This window comes from Python bivittatus, unplaced genomic scaffold (assembly GCF_059951505.1).
Source record: "Python bivittatus isolate LINGU-HERP-01145 unplaced genomic scaffold, Pbiv_v1 ctg000080_np1212, whole genome shotgun sequence".
Classification (NCBI taxonomy): domain Eukaryota; kingdom Metazoa; phylum Chordata; class Lepidosauria; order Squamata; family Pythonidae; genus Python; species Python bivittatus.
The window spans coordinates 1,526,888-1,549,015 of NW_028277035.1; the positions used below are offsets into that span (position 1 = coordinate 1,526,888).

The window sequence follows — 22,128 nt, forward strand, 5'->3', positions numbered from 1 at the left end:
GACTTCCCACCTTCATCACAAATGATAAGCAATCTTAGTAACTTATCACTTCCTCTTAAAATACAACAAATGATCTCTCCTTCCCATATCCCATCTCTTATCTATAAACAAATCCATAAAGCATCGTCATTTCAGTCCTGGTGTCAGCAAAAGTCCATTAAAGGTTACCAGAGATAACATACCTATTTTAACCTTGATCAAATAAACCAACTTTATATTCCTTCCTTTTACTTCTAACAATCTTAATCTTTAGTCCCTTCAAATAATGTCACAGAACTTGATTTCATTTTTTCTTTGTCCCTTCACACGAGTCTCTTCAAAACTTTAACAAGCCTCTTTTGTAAATCCAATATAGGAAAATTATCCAGGTCGGTCTCTTGGTTTATTGTTTGTATATCCCTTTTAATTATTAAAACAGCCAGTTTCTTTTGTATGTCTGGTATAACATCTTTTTCCATGTCATTCTTGTAGCCCATCATTTGTAAATCCACTTTCAACTCAGTCTCAGTCTTGTCGGGTAAAACTTGTTGCTCTTCCATAACATATTTTAGACACAGTCTCTCCAGAGAGGCAGATGTCTCTGTTGACACTATTAATAATATGAGTCCGTTTTTCAAAAATATCCTTCCATATGTCTAATGTTAGAATATTTTGCTCCATTTCTGAAATTGTATTTATTATTCTCCTTTAAATGTAATCTAGTTTTCTGTAGTGTCCAATTTTTAAAATCTTATCTTACTTTTTTTTTTTAATTCAAAACAAAAGTATTTTCCCAGGAGAAGGATTCTTTATAATTAATTCCAAAATCTCATTTCAAATTTATCTGGACTCTTAGTCCATTTGTAACTTTCTAAAATCAAAGTTTTAATCACCCTTTTGCTGTTTATTCCCCCCCCCCATTTTTCTTAAACTTCTAGTTAAAACTTCCTTTCACGAAGGATTGAAGGAAACTCACCCAGTGCTGTCAAACCTGTTGATCCAAAGGTTCCTAATAGCTGAAAAGCAGTTAACAAGCAATTTCTGAAAGTGATTAGAAAAGGAAGTATGCAAACTTAGTGTCCTTTCAAAGACATTGACCACGGTTTGAGCAAGATGGCTATTCCTTCATCTCCCAGAGTGCTAAACCTGCTGGAGGCTGCTATCTTGCAGTCTCCTCGCAAGCAACAGCTGTCTGGGGTGCTTGTGGGTGACCTCAAGTTCTCTCCTTGTCTGAGAAGTTTTGAAGAGCCGGTCTACTCACTGGCCCTTCATTCTACCACACTTGTCCGCTCCACTTTTCACAGAACCATCTTCAGTCTGCCATTTCTTCCTTTGGAAGTGCTATTTCATAGCTTTCATTTATTTGGCCACATATAAAAAGATATATTCCTCTTTAGCATTATACTTATACAATCAGTTTTTTCTCTTAACTGTTTGCATGTCCCCCTTCGGGAAATTATTCCTGTTCCATTTGCTGAGTTGCAATCATGTGATCTTCCCATGTTATTTACCTCTGCAAGTTGACTCTGATCTTATTTGTTTACTTATTTTATTAGATTTACTCCCTGATTTTATACATAGCACTCTTGTTTCCAATTTTTCCCCATAGCAACCTTCTTTCACAGGGAAGAGGGAAGTAATTAATGTTTAACTATTTTCCAGTGAATCTATTCAGAGGGAAATATTAGATCTTGATTTTCTGCCTCAGAAGAGATTTCAAAGTAGTAAAAATAAATGAATATAATTATATGTAGATAAAACTAGTGGTTGGAAACTAAAGATAGATTGTGTGGCACAGACAGATCTCCAATAGAGTTGCACCCTTAAAAATTATTTGGGTAGAAGTGATTTGGCGAGCAGAGTGTATCTGCTATTCCTTAAAGCAAGCTCTTTTCGGGCTTCTGCACTTTAGGGAATCAACTAATGGGACACTTTAAAAAGCATCTTTTTCCCCCCCAAACATGTGGAAACCTGATAAATGAAAGGTTGCACAAAAGCACAAGGCATTTACTCTGAATTCTGCAACAGCCCTATTATAGGGCTTATAGAGCACTCCAATCAACTGACTCTGAGCAGCGTACAACTTCCCAAGTTCAAAATTTGGGTTAAAATGAATATATTAGAGGAAGGAAAGGAAGGGAGGCAGGCAGGCAGGTTCTAACCTCAGAAAACCAGCACCTGCTACCTAATACACTGTTTCACTGTGCCTAAAAAAGGGCCAGTAATTTCTTCTGATACTTCCTTGTATTATTAAGAAACAGGATTGTCTCCAATAATACAACTGGACTTGGCAAAGGTTACATATTTCCTTTCCACAGTTCATAGTAAGATAAGGGTAAATGGGGCAGTTCCTTATTGTTTAGTTTTTTATGTAACTACCGACAAAATACTTTTTAAGAATTATATTTATAAATCATCTTGGGTGGACCAGAATGTTGAACAAAATACAGGTGTAAAATGCAATAAGATAGAGTAAACTAATATTCAGAAACCCCAAACAAAACTGAAATAGAGAAAAGTGTAATTTGCAGTATTTCCACAGCAACCATAGCAAAACGTAAGTAAAAAAGCAGCACCCTCAACAAAAGGTGTCAGTTCAAGGTATTCAAAACAGATGAGTTTTAAAGCCTTTAAAAATACTGCAACCGAGATGCATTTGCAAGGGGGCCCTTACTAAATAGGCCCTGTCCCTATTGATTGATAGAATAGTTCAATGATGAAAGTGCGTCTAAGTGCCTCTATTCTTTGAACTAACACGATTTGGGGAGGGGTCGGATGTTTTCAGCTCAACCATTCTGGGTTAATACAAAGTTGCAAACGTTTTAGCCTGTAGCTTAGCCCCAGCTTTGCAGTAGTTCCCAGTTGCCACTAGGTGGGGATAAGAGCTCCATTTTTTTCGGATGAAAATGACTATCTCTAGATCCAACAAACCCGCATTTCCTAACGCCCAACAAGCTTAGTCGTTTCCACTTCCTAAATGCCACTGATACGTTCAAGAAGCTGGAGCGAGTAACTAAATGCAGTCAGGGTCAGATTTAAAACCGGTGTCATAACAATGGGATGTTATTTTAGAAACGTTTTCCGTTTTTTTTTTACCTCCAACACGGAAGTGTAGCGTTGAAGAACAGCGGTTTATAGGTTAAGTCAAGGTCATGGTGAAGGTAAGAAGTGAACAAAAACATCCGTAACGACAAGGAAAACTGAACAGTTTAAAAACTCACACCCTCCTAAAAGCAGTCATCCACCCCAGATGGGACTCGAACCCACAATCCCTGGCTTAGGAGGCCAGTGCCTTATCCATTAGGCCACTGGGGCTACGGTGAAAAAGGCTGCTTACGTTTATACTTAACTCTGTATTATCCGAGTGTTAGTTTCCTTCAGTTATCCGTATTCAAATTTTCTGTTTCATTCGTACAAAGAAGGAACCTGTTTCCAGGGTGGACTTGTTTCTTTTATACTGTTATCTGGGTTTTTTTTTGTTTTTTGGCATTTAAGTGTTGCCTATACAATCTATTATAATCGTCCAATTTTTTTTTTCCTTAGCTTCATAATCTCCAGGCAAGTGGGATTACAAGAATTCCTAGCCTGCAGGCTGAATGGCCACATTGGCTGGGCATTCTGGGAATTGTACTAGTCTAAATTTGGAAACTGTAACTTGCGGAAGCTGTTCTAGATGTTTGAGAGAGGGTATTGCAAGGGGTCTCAGGCAATCAACTTTATAGAACAGTGTTTTTTAAACTTGGCAGCTTTAAGATGGAATTGAAATTCACATATCTTAAAGTTGCCAAGTTTGAAAAATACTGTTATAGAATCATAAAGTTGGAAGGGACCTTAAAGGCCATCTAGCCCAACACCCTGCTCTGTGTGGGATTCACCAGAGCAGGGGTTTTCAAATTGTGTTTCCTGGAACCCTGAAGTTCTGCAAGAACTTGATGAGGTCTGGTGAGAGACTAAGGGGAAAAAAAGTTGAATGTAGCCAATTTTCTATCAGTAGAGTTTTGCCTGTTGATCAGGTGTTCTGGGAATTTCTTTTCACCAACAGGTTCCATGGCCTGAAAATTTTTGAAAATCTCTGGAGCAACTCTGAGAGATGACTATCTGGACTCTGAAGGCCTCTAGCAAAGGAGAACCCACCACTTCATGTGGCAGCTTCTTCCACTGATAACTTGTATGGTCCTCCTGATGTCTAGCCTGAACCTGCTTCCTTGTAGTTTTAACCCTCTGATTTTAGTCCTGTCCTCTGGGGGAAGAAGTCCACTCCTTCTGAGTGACAGCTCTTCAGATGTGTGAAAACGATTTTAACATCTCCTTTCCATTGTTTTTTTCTGTGGGCTAAACTTACATTCTTTAACTGTTGCCCACAGAGGTTAACATTTCCAGACTTGTCATCATCTTGGTAGCCCTCCTCTGAATTTGCTCCAATTTGTCACTGTCCTTTTTGAATAGTGGTGCCCAGAACCAGACACGGGGTTCTAGATGGGGTCTAACCAGCCAGATTAAAATGGAACAATTCCTTCCCATGATCTGGACTCTATGATCCTGACTATGTACCCCAAGGTCGCGTTTGTTGTTTTAGCAGCTGCGTCCCACTGCTGGCTCATATTTAACTTGTGGTCAACAAGGACGTCCAGGTCCCTTTCACAGGTGCTACTGCAAAGCCATTTCCCAGAACTTTACATTTAGCTGTCAGGTCCAGCCTGCTGACCAGAACAGGAATCTAAATCTCTGTGTAGCCTCTGCTTGAACACTTCCAGAGAAGGAGAGCCCACCACCCCACTGTGTCATTGGTTCTGTTGTCAAATTTCTCTTATTCTTAGAAGTTTTTTTCCCCTAACATTCAGCTACAACCTGCCTTCCTGAAACTTAAATCCATTATCTTGCACTCTAGAACAAGAACAAACAGGTCTTGACTTTTCCTGTGTGACATCCTTTCAGATATTTGAAGAGTGATATCATACCCCCTTCCTGTGTATTGTCTGAGACTGTCAACTGGTAAGAAGGCTACATTCACTACAGTTAACACAGCATTTCTCAGCCTTGGCAACTTTAAGCTGTGTGGACTTCAACTCCCAAAATTCCCCAGCCAGCCATTCCACAAAATTCTACCGCTTAAAGTTGCCAAGGTTGAGAAACGCCAGCTTAACATTTTGCCGCCTTCATTGAGCAGCTATAGTACACTGACTCTTTCTTTTCCTTTTGAAATATTTGAAGAAGTGCTGTTGTTCTTCTTACCAACTTTCACTTACCCATAGCTCATTCCAAACTTCCACTTTGCTGACATCAGTTCTACAGTTCTTGGCTGTACTCTTCATTCATTTGTTATCTGGCCCTCTTTCCATTTCCTGAAGGTGTCCTTTTTTAGTTTTTAGCTCTTCATTTTTATTTTTATTTTTTGGTTTTGGTTGCCCTCCATTTTCCCTCAGCTGGAATTGTTTGCAATTGTGGTTTGAGCATCTCCTTCTTTGAGAACTCCTATCCATCTGGAGCATCCTTTTAGCCACTCCTGCCTGAGATCCTATTTATCACTGTTGGGAGTTTATACAAAATCCACTGATTTAGTCCAAGATACGTTTGATTACACTCAGTTTTGTTTTCCTTAAAATTAAGAACTCTAGCATTAGATGGTCACTTTCCCCCACCTTTCCTGCTACTTCCATTTCCTGAAATGATATTCAGTGTTGATTAGTATCAGGTCAAGGATTCTCTGATTCTCTTGTGCCTTCTTCCACACTCTGAAGGAGAAAGTTGTCAGGAAGACATGCCTGAAATTTTCCTGGGAAAACCAGGCTTGGCAGAATTTGTCTCTCAGTAGATGTCACAGGAATTAAGGGATAGTCTGCCTAGCAGCATCAAAGTGCTGTTCTTCTGTGCAACAGCAGCAGGAAAGTATGCTGGTGTACAGATGTGCTTCCTGGACCTCCAACCACTTCAACCACAATGTAGAATTGGGGTTCTGTCTGCATGAGAAGAGGGGGAGGAGAAACGCAGGTGGAGAATGCCTCCACTAGTGCCAGTTCCTGATGGCAGAAGACTGGTGGGTCTTCTGCTGTCAGTCCTCTGATCCCATAGAACAATCGCTCCATGGGATCGGGGAACAGGCACCAAAGGAGCCTTTCTCCCATGCCTCTATCCCCTCTTCCCCTTCTACCAGTTGCAAGAGAAGCAGAGCAAGGGATAAGGAGGGGAAATGTCTCCTCAGCTCTTCTGTCTCCAGCCCACAGAGTGGTTGCTCTATGGATGGGGAACAGACAGCAGAACTGCTCCCCCCATTTCTCTTGGTGGGCAGCTTTACCGTGAGCTAAAGAGACAATTCTGCCTCACTTCTCTTCCCCTATAGGGTGCGTTGGGACAAGAGCAATCCTTCAGCTAACAGAGCTGTGCAAACAAAAGAGGAGAGGAGAGGAGAGGAGAGGAGAGGAGAGGAGAGGAGAGGAGAGGAGAGGAGAGGAGAGGAGAGGAGAGGAGAGGAGAGGAGAGGAGAGGAGAGGAGAGGAGAGGAGAGGAGAGGAGAGGAGAGGAGAGAAGAGAAACATATTGACTCCTTTGGTGTCAGTTCACTGATCCCAAAGAGAGATTGGAGAACTGAGGGCAGAAAATCTATGGGTCTTGTAAAACCAGTAACTGGCACTGACAGCAGAAGACCCCACCTCTTTCCTTCCTTCCTGTAAAGCTTCTGGAAGACCACTGGACAGGGGTACAAAATTGTAGCCACAATCGCCATTGATCAGGGGCCACTGTGAGGGCAGCCATCAGGGCTGGATGGGCAGCCTTACTCTGGGGGTCGGGGGGGGCTAAAGAGCAGGTTACCCCATTTCCCTTCCCCAGTAGATCTCCAGTTTCATGGAACAAGGGATAGCTGGCTGACCAAAAGCCCCCTTCCCACCCCAGATCCACACTTGCTTCTCTTGCCATCCCTCCCAGCCCTGGCAGACAGGGGACCTGCTGCCACAGTCAGCAAGAGAAGTGGAAGAGATGGTTCTTTGGCCCAAAAGCAAATGGCCAGCCCTGAAAAATGACTAGTGATGCGGATGTGGCCACAGCTGTCCCTGGTAGCCAGTAGGAGCAGGGGAGTTCCCTGTCCCAACCTTACCTCAATAAAAGGTTACAGATGGACCACATGGTATGGCTTGTGCCCAAAGAAGCAGGAAAACACCACTTCGGAGGTGGAACAGGTAAACATGAGTACAGGCTGTGTCTACAGAGGGCAAGGGGTGAGCTATCCATCCGTGTCTTCCTGAAATGGTTAGCAAGGCATCTTCCTGCCATGGACTTGAAGGTGATGTCATCTACTGATGTCCTCCCACTACTGAGGCAGTGAGCAGCTCATGAGGAGGAGCCCAAAAACAGTTGTCCATCACTAGAACTTTCTGCCCCTTTGAAACATCTGCAATTTGCTTTTGGAAGCATCATCTGTATGTAACTTAGTCGCCATCACTTAAGTTATGAGAACAAACTGCACATTCCCATGAATACATTTTCTGAAAGTAAAGTGGTGGATTTGCTGTCGAGCAGCACAACATTCTTGCTAATTGTTATTAATATTGCCACTGCTAGTACTGCTTTATATACTTTATGGGTGATGAATACCAACAGCTCAGCTATTTCTTTGTCTGCAGGAAAAGCTGCAGTGGTGAAAGCAGTGTATTAGAGGAATAAAATATTCATCTTGAACTAAGTTAGCAGGATTAAAATAACATTTGATTTCAGAACCTAATTTCTGAAGAGAATCAATATAACCATCTATTCTATAACCTTCTGTTTACAACACAAGGCTCATCCTGTAGGTGACCGCGTGGCCTAATGGATAAGGCGTCTGACTTCGGATCAGAAGATTGAGGGTTCGAGTCCCTTCGTGGTCGATTATTTTAGTGTGTGGGCAAATAGATCTGACACAAAGTTAAGGACGGAATCGCCGATTGGCTATCCTCCACCACCTAAAACGCCGTGCCATACACGGAATGAAAAATCCTCCCTCTTCTCCAGAGATGGGGTTTTTTCAGAGTTCTGTACTGTAATCGGCTTCACGCCGCGAACAGTACCGCACGCTGCATTAAACGTGAGGATCCGGATAGTCTATGAAGCATGAAGTATAAATCAGGCTGTCGTTTTATTTTGAGCCTATTTAGAGCATCTTGGTGCCTTGTCTTTCTTGCAAAAGGAAATGAACGGAAAGCATCTGCAAAAGGCGGCAACCAGGAAGCTTACGCACAAAAAACGGGAGGGGAGGGGGAGATGTGATTATCAGCTTTTCTGTAAGAGGGAATAAGTAACGAACGACTGCCTCGTAGAGCCCCAGTGGCCTAATGGATAAGGCACTGGCCTCCTAAGCCAGGGATTGTGGGTTCGAGTCCCATCTGGGGTGGGAAAAACGTTTTGTCCAAATGCCACTGCTTTGAAAAATCATTTCCTTTCCTAAATTATTACGTAAGAACGAATACCGTAAAGCTTTCAGTCATCACAACGTGTGACTTCAGACAACGCACACTATATAGATATTTCAGGTACTGAGGTTTGTAATGTTTGCATGAGCCACCAAGTACCCGTTTTCTGTGGCCTTCTGTTAAATTTATATTCATAGCTGCCCAAAGTGGTTCCTTTCCAAATGCCTTTGTCTCAAAGCTGACCATGGACATGTGACAGGTCCCAGTCGCCCTCTGGGGGAGATGGGCGGCATATAAATTTAATAAAGAAATATACAAAGGAATATTGTATATTCCCAAACTTTCAATAGGCTCACCTTTCCCTGAAGACGTGTTTGAGGCACGTTTTGCATTACTTGCTACCCTGCAGATTGGCAGGAAATAGTAGTTGTGTGTAGTGGGGGGAGGGGAAGCCACCCCCGCCACGGTGGCAAATCCAACTTCTCATCAACAGTGGTAAGTTTCAAACTGAGTTTTAAGGCCAAGGTCCTGTAACTGGGGTGGGGGGGTGACCCAGTGGGCGAGAGGGCCCATGGCAAAACAGAGCCAGCAACAACGTTGGGACCAAAATGCTACAGGCCAAGCCAGGGCCTGGGGCAGATTCCGCTGTCTGCAGCCTTATTGCCCTTTTTGCATCTTATCCTTTTAAAAAGTCTGCAGCAATGTTTTTCAAAGTTGGCAACTTTAAGATGTGTGGATTTCAACTCCCAGAATTCCTCATGCTGGCTGGGGAATTCTGGGAGTTGAATTTCACACACCTCAAAGTTGCCAAGTTTGAAAAACACTGGATTATAGTGGGATGGCGGGTGACTGGTCAGATGTGCTGAGTGATCTTCTTTTAGTCTTTTCACTTGTTCTGTTTTCCAATAAAAATGATTTTATTCTCCGGTAAATATATTCAGTGTCAAGGAAATAGAAGCAATCTCCATTTTATTCTATAGTCATGATAGCACTAATAATGAGAATATAAATTTAACACTACAACTGGTGATGGTGGTAGTGGTGATGATGGTCTCCATTTATATCCCACTTTCCTGTTCACAGGCTTAGAATGTTCTTTTGGCTTAAGTCCCCGTCTGTGAGTAAACCAGTCACTTCATTCATTCATTTATTGTAATTAAACATACAACAGACTTAAACTAGGTGTATTTATTTTACCAATCAATCTCTGTCACCAGGCAAGCAGCAGATGCCCTGGAATTATATATCCCAGTCTATCCACATATTCTGGGGGTGGTAAGTCTAGCCCAGCTGAAGGAGACAATATTGGGGGTGGCTATTATAAGCAGCTTTCGATGAGTGAAGGTAGGACCAAAACAAAGTCTTCCCTATCTTACCCCACTAACAATTCTTTAGTTTCTCAGATGACATTTGTACCAATAGTAACATGAGCCAAAAAGCAATTTAGAGATATACAAACAAATAAACTGGAATAAAACAAAGTGCACATGAAAAATGTGGGCATAATCACAGGTATAATTCATTAATTTCAGCAAGGCAGGGCATCATATTTTCAAGTTTGATACCTACCAGCCCTTTACAATTCCAGTCAGACAACAATTGCAAAGAGTGCATAAAATGTTCTGCTAAATCATGACCTCAGAGAGAACAACATCAGGACAATAAAGAGTAATATGTAATTAGCACTAATATGCAATAATTTATTAATTAATCAGGAAAAAAGGGAACCTTTTTATGGGAGTGATCTCTTCCTCAGGCCAACTGGCAGGAAAGAAGAATGTCTGATGGAGAGAGAATAATTTTTCAGCAAATATTAAAACTGACAGAGGGTTTCAGATATTAAACACATCATTCCCATAGCCAGGAGAGGTTTCACTCAAAAGCAAAACAATTTGAGTTTCTTGCTTCAGTGAACCCTGCAGTCAAGAAATTTCTCAGTTCTATTTTAATTATCTTCCAAACCTCAGAGCAAGAAGAATGTGGAAAGCTGTTAGAATTGTTTTTCTCTTCTCTTGGCTACCAGGTAAGTACATTTTTTTTTTCTTCTCCCATCCAACCAATATTCCTAGAAACTGATAGATCTATTGTAGCACATGCATGGATTAAGATTGGAATGAAGAATAACAGTGCTGGCATTCAGTGGCTTCCAAAATCATCATACACAACAAAATTAAAGGAAGACTAGTAGCAGAGGTGAGTATTTTATTCAGTTCATTTCTGTAGGATAAGTATTCATCCAGCTAGACATATTTCTTCATAAAGGGGGCAAAAAAAAAATGAGATTAAGAATGTTTGAATGTTTGAGAAAGCAAGATGGACAGGCAGCAAGACTGCTTTCTTCTTCTAGGCATGTACTTTTTGGTTGCCACGTTCTTCCCAGTGGAGGTTCTTCTTTAACAACTATGAGGACAGTCCAACTCCATGGGGCCCATGCTGGGAACAAAAAGATTGTTTGTGTTATTGATTTTGTCATAAGAATTCACCAAAGCTGAGAAATGCACCCATACCAGGGGTGTGTGAGATACAAAAATTCAAAGGTGGAGAAAGCTGAACGGTTTTGTCCATCCATAAAGGGGAATTGTGTTGTATCATTCTGATAAAAACAAAGGTGTGGAACATGCTCATTGTTTTTCACATTGTGCCTTCCAGATGCCAGCATGAGACAGATCTGTAAATATCATGATGTGGTCGAGTACCTGAACATCTCCTCCAAGCAACATCTCCTTTTATACTCTATACCAAAGAAGAATTGGGAAGAGTCTTTGGAAGTTGACCTTGACTTCACCCTTATCTCCATACTTTCAGTGGTAAGAGAGAATGATTGCTGTGTTTGCTCTTCAGAAGCAGGGCTGATACAAATAGTGAACAGAGATATTGAAAAGGGTAGTGTTAGTTGGGAAAGGAGAACTAGTACTCTCTCACATATGTGACTTGTTGGAAGGAGACAAGCAGAATTCTTGCTTATTCAGGAAGGATAGATCCAGCTGAGACTGTCTAGGAATGCCATGATAGATCTGTCAATAGTATATGTGATTAGGTGTATATGTGTGTGTAAATCATCTTTTTTTGCCACTCTACCCCTCTGCACAAATGAACATTTATGCTACCTATGTATTTCTCTGACCACAATTCTATACACCCTTACTGAGAAGAGATCTCCATTGATTCAATATGGCATATGGCTGAATAGACTGTGCATTGTGTCCAACTTTTGAAGACTGGAAGAAGGATGAGCTCAAATTTCTCTATTTCCTCTTTTGCAGCAGGAAAAATTACAAGTGGCCACATTCTACTTCTGGCTATATGTGGTAATGTACTCATTTTGCTCTTCTACAAGTAGCAAAGTCATCTATGTTTTCTAGAAACCTAGATTAATTTAAAAAATAATAATTTACACCTTTTAAATTATTCTTTCTTCTTTACTAGACCTGGAAAAATGAATTTATCAGCTGGAATCCTTTGGACTTCTGTAACATTTCCAGTATCACTCTTCCAGTGAACCTTTTTTGGATCCCTGACATTTTCATACATGAACAGTATCTTTTCTATTTTTCTTACTTTTTGAATATGTTTTAAAACTTTGTTTAGAGAGAAAATTCACAGTAATACAGTATTGCAGTACTACACAGTATTGACTGTTAAACCTATACACACTGACTCAAAGTTATCCTTCATTCCCACATCTAGGCATTAGGAATACCATAATGAAACCCAGAAATTTAGCACCACTGCTAAAGTGCCAACACTTCAGAAAAATCTAGTAAATTTTGCACCCAGGTCTGATATAATTTAGCTTTCCTTAGAAGAGGATTTGTTATGAATCCAATAACATCTTTCTTTTAGTCCATCTGACTTATGCAAAACAGCCATAGAAAATAGATTGCTTCTTGTTTTTACTAGTTTATAGGGCAGGCACGTTGTTCAGAAGTAAGTTCTATTTAGGCTGATGGGTTTGACACCAGTTAAGTATTGTAGGGTTCTACCCTTAAATTATGATCAAAGCAACCAAACCATCTCCAGCATCAGCTTGGACAAGATTGAATCCATAAAGGCAATTTCTGTCATTTGGATCTTGTGGTTGGTTGATTGGTTGGTTGGCTGTTATACCAGAGATTTTTCTCACGTATTTTGGTTGTTTTACATGAAAGAGAGTCTCCGTATATGTCTCCATACATATTAAACAGTATTATTGTCTAATATGTGCAAAATACAAACTTTTCTTAATTACAATGTTTTGCTTTCAGGGCAGATGAAAATAAGTATTCACTTAGTCCTTTTGTTGAAATAACCTCCGATGGCTTCATTACTTCAGCTCAAGCACATCAACTCACTTCCTCCTGCAACTTGGATGTCCACATGTTTCCTTTCGATGAGCAAAAGTGCAGCTTAACCTTATCGTCATCATTACATTCAGGTAACTTAGTTGAGTACAGTGGAATGGTTATGACCTGTCATGAACTTTGCTTGGCCTTCCTTTCTTCCCAGGCTTCTGAAGCCACACTCCTCCTATTCATGCACATGTTCTCCATACCTCTCTGGTTTCTCCACTTCAGCCTGCTATTGCTGCAGTCCCTGTAATGCATCTACTTTATGTTTTCTTCTTTCGTTAATTCAGAACTCACTTTTTTCCCTTTCTCCATGTCATCCCACTAGGACACAGGAAGTGTGCCCTCTCTTTCACAGTGCCTGTCCTCTGGATCAGCTTATCCCCCTTGCCCCACCCACAGGATTCTGATGGCCCCAACCCTGGTGGCTTTTTGTAAGGCCTTAAAGAACTGGCTTTTCTCTCACATGGTGGGCCAGGGTGGCGGATGAACCCATTTGTAATGGTTTGGGTACTGAATTATTGTAGGCTGACTTTAATTTATTTGTTGTTTTATTTTTCTTCATTTTGTACTGGTTTTAGTCCTATATTAGCACACACACACACCAGTCTCAATTTGTGAGTTGGGCAGCCACATAAATTTATATATGCATAAAGTGCATACATGCATTCATACGTACATGATTATTGCTCATTTCCAACACTAATCACTAAAGGGAAGATTGTAGCTGGTAGTATAGAATGTAATATCTCAACAGATTCACCAACCTCTATTTTACTTTCAGTATATATTTTATATCAGACTTCCTAATCTGGCACCTTCTCAGATGTGATGGCCAGAAACTTGGGAGACGCTATCTCAATATACTTGGAGGATTCCCGGAAGGGGGTGAACCTTTTATATATTCAGGATACGATTGTCATTGTTCAGACTGTCCTGAATTAACAGCCCTCTGGGTCATTGGTCTTGTATTCTTTCTAGAAAAGGAACTGAAGATGAAGAACATTAAAACTTCCAATAAGACAAATCAAGACAGTTACAAGTATTATTTAACCAGTGGAGAATGGAAGTTTGAGAAAGTGATAATTGTTGAGCAAACGCTGTTTTATAAATTCATGAACTTCAGTACAGTCATCTATGAGGTACTGATTACCAATGCATTAAGAAAATGCTATATATCTTCTTTGTAAGACGGTGTAATCGTATGTGGAAGTAACCTTGGGAGATGGGGGAAGAGCCACAGCCAGGGAAATGGATAAGAGGCAGCTTAGCCCGCAAAAGGATTGTGGGTGTGGCAAACATCTCAGAAGGGACCCTTCTAGTTTCTTGGGCTGTAAAGGTGACGGGGGAGAAATGTACTTTCAGACTTGCAAGATTCCATTAATGTAACCTTACAATAAAGTAGAATTAGTTCATCTGGCCGTGTTTCCCGGCTGGTCTACCTTGTAAGGCTGACAGATGGCACGCTTGTGGATTTTGAATCTGCATTTGTAAAGATGCTGCTTTGGAAAGGGTCAGCACAGCATTGGCCTCTTTTTAAAATGGTGCATGTCTCTGTATATCGACATTAGTAGCTCTCAGATGCAAAAGTTATATTTAAACCCAGTGGCACAAAGAGAATAAACTCCTGCAGCTGTGACACTGTGCATGTTTAACTGGGAGCAAGACCCATAGAAACACTGGAACTTATTTCCATGTGTGTTGGATGAGTATGTCTGTATATATGTTATATATTATATATGCAGATTGGTAGATACACACACACACACACACACTATATATATATAATACATATGTAATATATTTTATATAATTATATACCGTATCTATAATATATAGCATATATTATAGTACATACTCTGTGTGTGTGTGTGTGTTTATAATGCCACTGAAATAAGCAAAGCTAATTATTACTATATTGGTGCTGGTGCTTCTCTTGATGGAAGTTTGGCAAAATGATAAGGGAATAGTCCTAAGCAAATTTACTAGGAAATGAAGTGTGTAAACACACAGGGGTAAATATATGATACACACTCCATCCACCCCCTTGACAGTATATTCCCCCCAAATCCAGAGGATTCTCCCTCCATCCCCACAACCAATCTGTATGTTACCAAATATAACGGATTTCAAAGTTGGTCCGCTCTGAGTTTTGTTTGTGGAGTGTTCATTGTGGAGGGGCATATAGGCAAGGCAAATCAAACCAAGTGGATTCCTCCTGGAGTTTGGAAACTGATTGGAAGTCAGACTGATTCTTTCAACTAGTGAAGACAGGTAGAGAGTAGACCGTGCATTAAGAGAAAGACAGAAGGAAGATTTCAGCTTTCCCCAAGAAATTGGAAATAAGAAAAGTATTTATTTAAAAAAAAACTCTATCATAGGCCTAAGCGTCAAAGAAATCATGATTTGAACATCATTTTCCGTCTGAACACTGGACTTCAGAAAAGGAAGCTATATGGCAGATATAGCCTCAACCTCAACAACTTGAAGATGTGTGGACTTCAACTCCCAGAATTCCCTAGCCAACCATGTTGAAGTCCACACGTCTTCAAATTCCCAAGGTTGAGAAACACTGTGCTAGAACCTGCAACCACAGTGCTACGGACTGCAGAACCTTACGTGTTATTCCAGGATGGGGAAAGTCCAGTTCAAGCCCTGCTGCCAAGGAAGTTACTGGGTGACTTTGGGCCGTTCTCTCTTTCTCCATCCAACCAATGTCAGGGGTGCTATTGCACAGGAAAATAGGGTGAGGAAGTGTTTTTTATACTGCCTTGAGTTCCTAATTTAAAGACAAATCTGAAACCAATAACTAAACAAAGAAAGCAAAATGGTGCGACTTTCTAACCTGTTCTCCTCCATCTGCATTGATGAAGTTACTGCTTCATTCTCACAGCAGATATTAAGTTGCCCCCTTCTTCACTGTGTTTTGGAAAAAGGTCACCACTATGTTGCTCTATTCACAAAAAGAGCCCTATACTGCAGACTATAGCAAATATTTTGCTGCAAATCAGGTAGGCAGAACCAAACAATTAAGTTCCGCCCATGTTCTGAAAAGATTTCATATTCAGCATAACAAGGATTCCCTCTTTTCTCCTGTTTTCATCTGGCTAAGCCTCTAGAACCTTTTTTCTAATGGATCTTTGTGGTCTAAAATTTCAATAATACTTTTTTCTCTTTCTGTCAACAAGATAAAATGCTTGCTGGATCTTTGCCTGGCAAGCTGTTAAAAGAGAAATAGCTCACAATTTTTACAATGAGAAATTTGGGCACAGAATGGTCCTAGCACTGGCAATCAATTTCAGGGTCTCTCCAACAGCAGTTTGCACTAATTCAGTCCTTGTTAGCAGCCCTGTCATTTCCCAGAATATGAGAATATTAAATGTTTCAGGAAAAGGTAAGATTGTGGTCTCATCCATTTTTAAGTTGTTAAAATCAAGACCGATGTTCGATTTGCTCATGTGACTTATCCATGGATAGCCCAATGGCCGACTGAGAAATTACTAGTTGTCTTCTGCTCTTTTCCTCATCTGAGACCTCAGCTACTATGAGGGTTGGGTGGCTGGTTGCCTGAGGTTAATCCCTCTCCTATTTTCTTGTTTAAGGGCCCAGTTTGTGTTGGAATCACCATGAAAATCAAGGCTGATTTTCCACTCCCACTCTGTTCCCTGAGCCATTATTATCTTCAACAATTCCCTATCTACTTCTGAAAGAAGAGTTCAGGACAGTGGCAGGACTGATTCTGGGTAGCAGCCACTCCAGCTAATTGTTTTACATCTGGAGCATGAGAGTTAGTTGCTATGATTTAATCCCACTTCACCGTCCAGGTTTAACCAGCAATGGAATAATGGCTGAGGCACACCACTTCACTGGTTGTGCATTGTAGCTAAGAGTCTGTCAAAACCAACATCTTGGACCCAGGGGCATCTATGTGGGAGGAAGAGACGGCCCCAAAAAAGTCAAGATGGCAATTCTGGCATGCAATCAAAAGCCCCCTGAGGTACATAAAAATGGAACAGGTTTCTACTGCACAGTTGTGGCCACCATCTTGATCTTTTTATTTCTCCCTTGACATCCCTGCTTGGACCTACAGCATGTTTAGACAATCAGCTAAGTCTAGCCTTGGGATGATTTAGCAGGTTGTAGAAAGGGAATTTATGCTGGTCATGGAAATGTGTTATTTTACTACCTTTTCTTTTTACAGATTGTTATGAAGAGGAGATCCATTCTACATGAATTAGTTCTGATTCTGCCAACATTTGTTCTCTTCTTGCTAGATATGGCTATTTCTTATGCTTTTGCCTCTCCTGCAGAAAAGATTGCCTTCAAAGTGACCATGATCTTGCAGGTCTTATTTTTGTCTATGATGCTTAATGACAAGCTACCAGCAACGTCAGATTATCCACCAGTAATAGGTAACTGCCTAATTGTGTGGAATACTCAGTAGTGGAACTCTTGGAACAATTAGGGGTAATCAATCATCATTTTTTTAGCAAGGAACACATTGTGTGAATCATCCTTATGTTATATGTCCTGAATACTGAATAAAAATGCCTATATGCAGTATCTCACCACATGATTTAATGCGGGTTGACCATATGATCTGAAGAGCATTGGAATTAAGGCCTAAAAGATTTCTGTGGAACACAGCAAAGTGTCACCCCACCATGGGACGGAACTCCCTGACATAAGAGCCATAGCTCTGTGCTGCTACCTGAGATGGTAAAAGGAGGGGAGATCTCAGAAAAATAAGCAGAAGTGTCTGCTTGGCAGCAGTAAGCCAAGTGCTCCATACTTTCTAGAACTGTAAGCCAGGCATTCAAGGTGTAGGTGTCAGGAGAAGACATTGGTAACAGGACGAGTAGTATGTGTACCCAGTGGTGGCTTTCAGCATGTCTACTCACATGAGATAGGGGCATCTTCCCACCCACCCCACAAGCCATAAAAAGATATTCTCTAAGATATTTTCCAGAGCAAAAGGTGTAGGCTGGGGAAAACTGGTGAAAATCAGATATCCTTCCATGTGTGGACAGAAGTACTTTCTATTAGAGAAATCCATCTTATTGGATGGACAAAAGCTGAAACGTGAACTGATGACAGGCAATGGACATTTTTATTGCTTTTATCAAGCCCAGTTTACATTCTGTGCTAAGTACGGTGAGCAAAACTGCTTGGTTTTTTGTCCTATTGTTTTGCAATATTAAAATGACCCTTTATTATATTAAAAGGGAAGCTGAAGAATCATAAAAGACATTTAGAACATCTGCACTTCTTTTCTCTTTATCTCACCCCAAATAGCTTGTGCTTTCTCTTGACTCTTCTTTTTGAGTTCACTACTGTATTACGTTGCATAAAATAACCTCTACTGAAAGCTTTACTTGCATCCCAAACCATTCTTAAATCAGTACCTTTATCTAAATTATTTCCAAAAAAATATTTTAATTTCTTTTTATAATCCTTCACTATTGCTTCTTTCTGTAGCAACGTTTCTTTTAGTCTCCATCTAAAAGAACTGGATTTCCTTTTATAAACCAAACTCACAGGATTATGATCTGAAAAAGTCTTTGGTAATCTACTTGAGAAAACTTAGTAGCTAAATTCTTTGAAATCCAAATCATGTCTATTCTTGAAAAGGATCTATGTCTTTCAGAAAAGTAGGCGTACTCTCTTGAATTGCCATACTTTTGTCTCCATATGTCAACCAGCCCTAAATTGTCCATCAAATCATGCTTGATAGATGTGTAAAAAAGCTAGAAAATTTTGGATTCAAATTCATACACTGATTCAGAGGATTTTAAAGATTGATATACAATTGAGATCAAAGGTCTTTCTTTTGGGATTGATGGACAAATACTTGGAAAAAAAGTCATGGAACTTTATTTTTATATGTGATAACTGCAGTGAGATTATTTTATGCACAAAGATGGAAAGATTCGGCATTATCCACAATGGAGGAATGGTTGGTGGTGAAGATGGAACTTGCTGAGATGGCCGAATTAACTTCTTTGATCAGAGAAAAGATAACATCTATGCCTCTTGCTGACTGGAAACCCCTTATGGACTTTTTGCATAAAACAGAAAAAAATGAACTTATGATTTATGGTTTTGATGATTAGACAGGATAGATTATAGAAAGAAGAGAGTCATGTTGTAACCTTAGAGTAAGAGATAAATTTACAATTGTACTTTGGCTTGTTAGACAGATGATGCCTCTCTGCCTGTCTCTTGTTTTCTTCAACAGGTAGAAGAGTGGGGACCATTCACCAAAGCTGTTTCTTTTTCTCCACAGCAATGTTTTTTATTGGAATCTTCGCATTTATGGTCCTTGGCATCCTAGAGAATGCCTTTGTTGTGTATCTCAAGGAGCGGAAGTCAAAGTTCCCATCCTTCAAGACCAAGAACTTTATAAGGAGATTCTTGCGAAAAGAAAAAGAAAAAATAGAGGACTCTGTCACGGATGTAGGTAAGCATGCAAACAAGCAGCAGAAGGATAAAGAAAGTGTGGGGGATGTGGACAGGTCTGTGGGCCAGGGGACTCATTTGATAATGTGAGAATGGGTGTTCTCACAAAATGGTTGCCCATTTCATTAATATTATTTCTAATTTTTAGATTTATATCTTTAGGAACTCCCAGCTGTGCCCATAGCCTGCCCTTCTCCCATTTTTCCCCACAACAACCACTCAGTGAGATAGGGTGGACTGAGAGAGAGTGTGTGGTCTAAAGTCATCCCGTGAGCTTCTGTGGCTGAGGGTGGACTTGAACCTGGATCTCCCCCTTCCTAGTCCAATATCTTAAGCACTACGTCACTGGTATGATATTCAGAGATAGTGGTCATATTGGTCCCCCAATTCTATTTATCATTTCTTTTAACACAATAATACTGTATCTCCTCTCACTTTTTCCCATATAGGGGAAGAGATACTCATGGAGAACAAGCCAACTACGGAGCTTCCCTTGGCTGAAAACGACAACACAGACAGCCTTGTGCTTCTGAAACAGCTGAACATGGAGCTGCAACAGATGAAGAAGCACCTGGTTCTGGAAGAAAGCAAGATTTTTGGCCCTGCCAAGCAGGACAAACTTCTCCAGTTGGAGAATTACCTTTATTATAGCCGCTTGATCTTATCCCTCAGTTTTATAGCCTTCATTGCGGTGCAGTGGACACAATGAAGTTCTTTACAGCATGGAATCAGCTTACTGTATTTTGTTAGCCAAGTCATAGAATGTACACGTGCAGTACTATTGGGTTAATCCCCCCATCATCACAGTAGGGAGTTGAAGTCCACACATCTTAAAAGTTGTCAAGGTTCAAGAACACTGGCTTATCCTGTAAATCCTGTTCAGAAAAACCAAAGGCACTTCAGATCTACACATTTTTCCCTTTTCCTCTGGAGAATGTTTGGCTCTGACCCCAAGGCATCAATTAATTCACAGTTCTCAGCCAATAATCTTTTCTTCAAGAGTTTTTCCACCTAAATGTTCATAACGTGAAATGTTCCTATTGAAATGAAAGCCTTGGTATCTCTCTCCTGGTACTTTGTCAGCCATCCTTGCAAGTTAATGCACGTAAAAAAATGAGCAGAACTTTGATTGCACCATCTTGACTTTTTTTACCATACCCTGTGGACGCACCTGGCCTTAACTAGCTTAAAAACCTGAGCCCCCTACTTAATCTTAGTGGCAAGACATGAGGAAAGTATAATAAAGAAATAAATTGTATTTATATCTTCTGAATGCAAAATGCTGCAGGTATTGATATCTGTAACTGATCCTTGAGGAAAGTATTTTGGTAGTGGATTTGTACTTCTTTTTGGCTTCTTTTTCTGACCATTTTTTGTGCTGCTCCCTTTTTCTTTCTGCTATTCCTTTAGCTGCATGTGAATGTAAACCACATTATGAGGCATATGTGAGCATGCGGGTATCTAATGCATGATCAAGACAAGGCAAATATAAAAGATCTCATCAATATCATGTAGAAATCTTTGTGGAAATCTTTTTGCTAACCTCAGTATCATTGTAGTTGTTTCAGGTGCATCACTCTTTCAGCCCAAGCCATAAAGCCTTCAGGACGGACCACCTTTTAGAAGATGAAGGTTATACAAACAGTGGCACTGCTGGCCCAAACCCACAGTGGATAAGGCAATGTCATCAAAGAGGGTGGGTGGGGTGAAGAGGATTTTTTTTAATCCAAAAATTTCTCAAGGAACAGTAGGGGAAAAAATGCATTAAATGTAGGATAAAATATTATACATATATAAGAAAATATACATATATGAAAGACAAGCCTTGTGCATATTTTCTTCTTAGCTGAACTTTTTTCACAGCTATATGTAGTTTATAGTTAAACCCTGGCAGACTGAGGCTCAAGATAAGAGAGCTCCTTTCAGGAAATCATGAAGCTAATCAAGTAATAATCATTGCAATTTGAAAACACATTCACATGTGGGTACAGTGACCATATTTTCTTGGAAAAAATAAAGGACAAACCTGAAAAAGGGGCAAATCTGAAAGAGGTTCATAAGGATAAAAAAAAATTGTTTATGTTTATAACTTTGTTTTACAAAGGAAAATTCAAGAGCAAAACCAAGAAAATAAATAATTAAATTAAATAAATCTAAAGGACAGCTTTCTGAAAGAAAGGACTGTCCTTTATAATAAAGGAGGTGTGGTTACTGTACAGATGGATAAAAAGATACTATCACTTAATCCCTGAAGTAGATATGTTCCATTACATTGACAAATCATTTTGTCTAATGATACCAGGAATGTAATCATTCTAGATTTAAATAAAATTTTCCTGAAATGTGTTTGTTCAGTTATTTCTTCCCTCAGAGCTTTATAAAGTATAATTTGGTTCTTTAATATAGCGTTCCGTGTTTTGTCTTTCCAAATTGATGACAAATTTGTGAAAACAGGGTGGGAAAATGGGTGTAGATATTTCCATATCTCAATATACTGTCTTTAAAGCATGCCCCAGAAGTCCTCAGGGACCTAGCGAATAATGATCAAGACAGGATTTCTCAGTGGTGGTATCCATTCTCCATCAATGCTTAGTTGGAACTGTTTCTGTCTCCCTACTTGTTCTCCCTTCTCTCAGTAACTGGAAGAGAAGGGACGTTGTCTTCCAATCATAGAAGTATGAAGAGATTTTAGAATTGCTACCTTTTAATCCTTATTCTAGCCTAGACGCTCTTGGAAATAAGAGTTATCAGCAAGTTATATTCTGTTATATTCAAACAGAAATCCAATGATGCCATCAGCAACCCAAGTCTAACTGTAGTCGAACCAGCGGGATATTAGTAAGATAGTGAGGAGCAGATTTAATGTATTACAATGAATTGAGGCATCAGGTTCCATAAATGATTGTAGCAAGTTTTCTTAAGGTAGAACCTGGCCAGAATGCTCTTTGAATTATGGCACCTTTGTTAACTTTGTTCTGCCCTTG

At 40.0% G+C, this 22,128-nt stretch overlaps 1 protein-coding gene and 3 non-coding genes across 4 annotated transcripts; 3 read left to right on the plus strand and 1 right to left on the minus strand.

Moving 5' to 3' along the window:
* Positions 1 to 3,221: 3,221 nt before the first annotated feature.
* TRNAR-CCU (transfer RNA arginine (anticodon CCU)) lies at positions 3,222 to 3,294 on the minus strand. The gene has a single exon. It is a non-coding gene; the product is annotated as a tRNA-Arg (tRNA).
* Positions 3,295 to 7,765: 4,471 nt separating this feature from the next.
* On the plus strand, positions 7,766 to 7,838 carry TRNAR-UCG (transfer RNA arginine (anticodon UCG)). Its single transcript has one exon. It is a non-coding gene; the product is annotated as a tRNA-Arg (tRNA).
* A 430-nt stretch (positions 7,839 to 8,268) lies between these two features.
* TRNAR-CCU (transfer RNA arginine (anticodon CCU)) lies at positions 8,269 to 8,341 on the plus strand. Its single transcript has one exon. It is a non-coding gene; the product is annotated as a tRNA-Arg (tRNA).
* Positions 8,342 to 10,989: 2,648 nt separating this feature from the next.
* On the plus strand, positions 10,990 to 21,349 carry LOC112540616 (5-hydroxytryptamine receptor 3A-like). The gene is made up of 8 exons (XM_088134739.1): positions 10,990 to 11,167; positions 11,624 to 11,668; positions 11,787 to 11,896; positions 12,605 to 12,774; positions 13,667 to 13,827; positions 16,887 to 17,097; positions 18,972 to 19,145; positions 19,594 to 21,349. Exons 1-8 carry the CDS (start codon positions 11,018 to 11,020, stop codon positions 19,851 to 19,853), a joined length of 1,281 nt encoding a protein of 426 aa, XP_087990865.1. The 5' UTR covers positions 10,990 to 11,017; the 3' UTR covers positions 19,854 to 21,349.
* Positions 21,350 to 22,128: the final 779 nt, after the last annotated feature.

Bases quoted from the DNA above. Each gene is read 5' to 3' on its own strand.
- LOC112540616 (XM_088134739.1), top strand. From the start codon at position 11,018: ATGAGACAGATCTGTAAATATCATGATGTGGTCGAGTACCTGAACATC. The intron at 11,669-11,786 runs GTAATGTACTCA...CTTCTTTACTAG, and splicing joins TCTACTTCTGGCTATATGTG to ACCTGGAAAAATGAATTTAT. The intron at 12,775-13,666 runs GTAACTTAGTTG...TATTCTTTCTAG, and splicing joins ATCGTCATCATTACATTCAG to AAAAGGAACTGAAGATGAAG.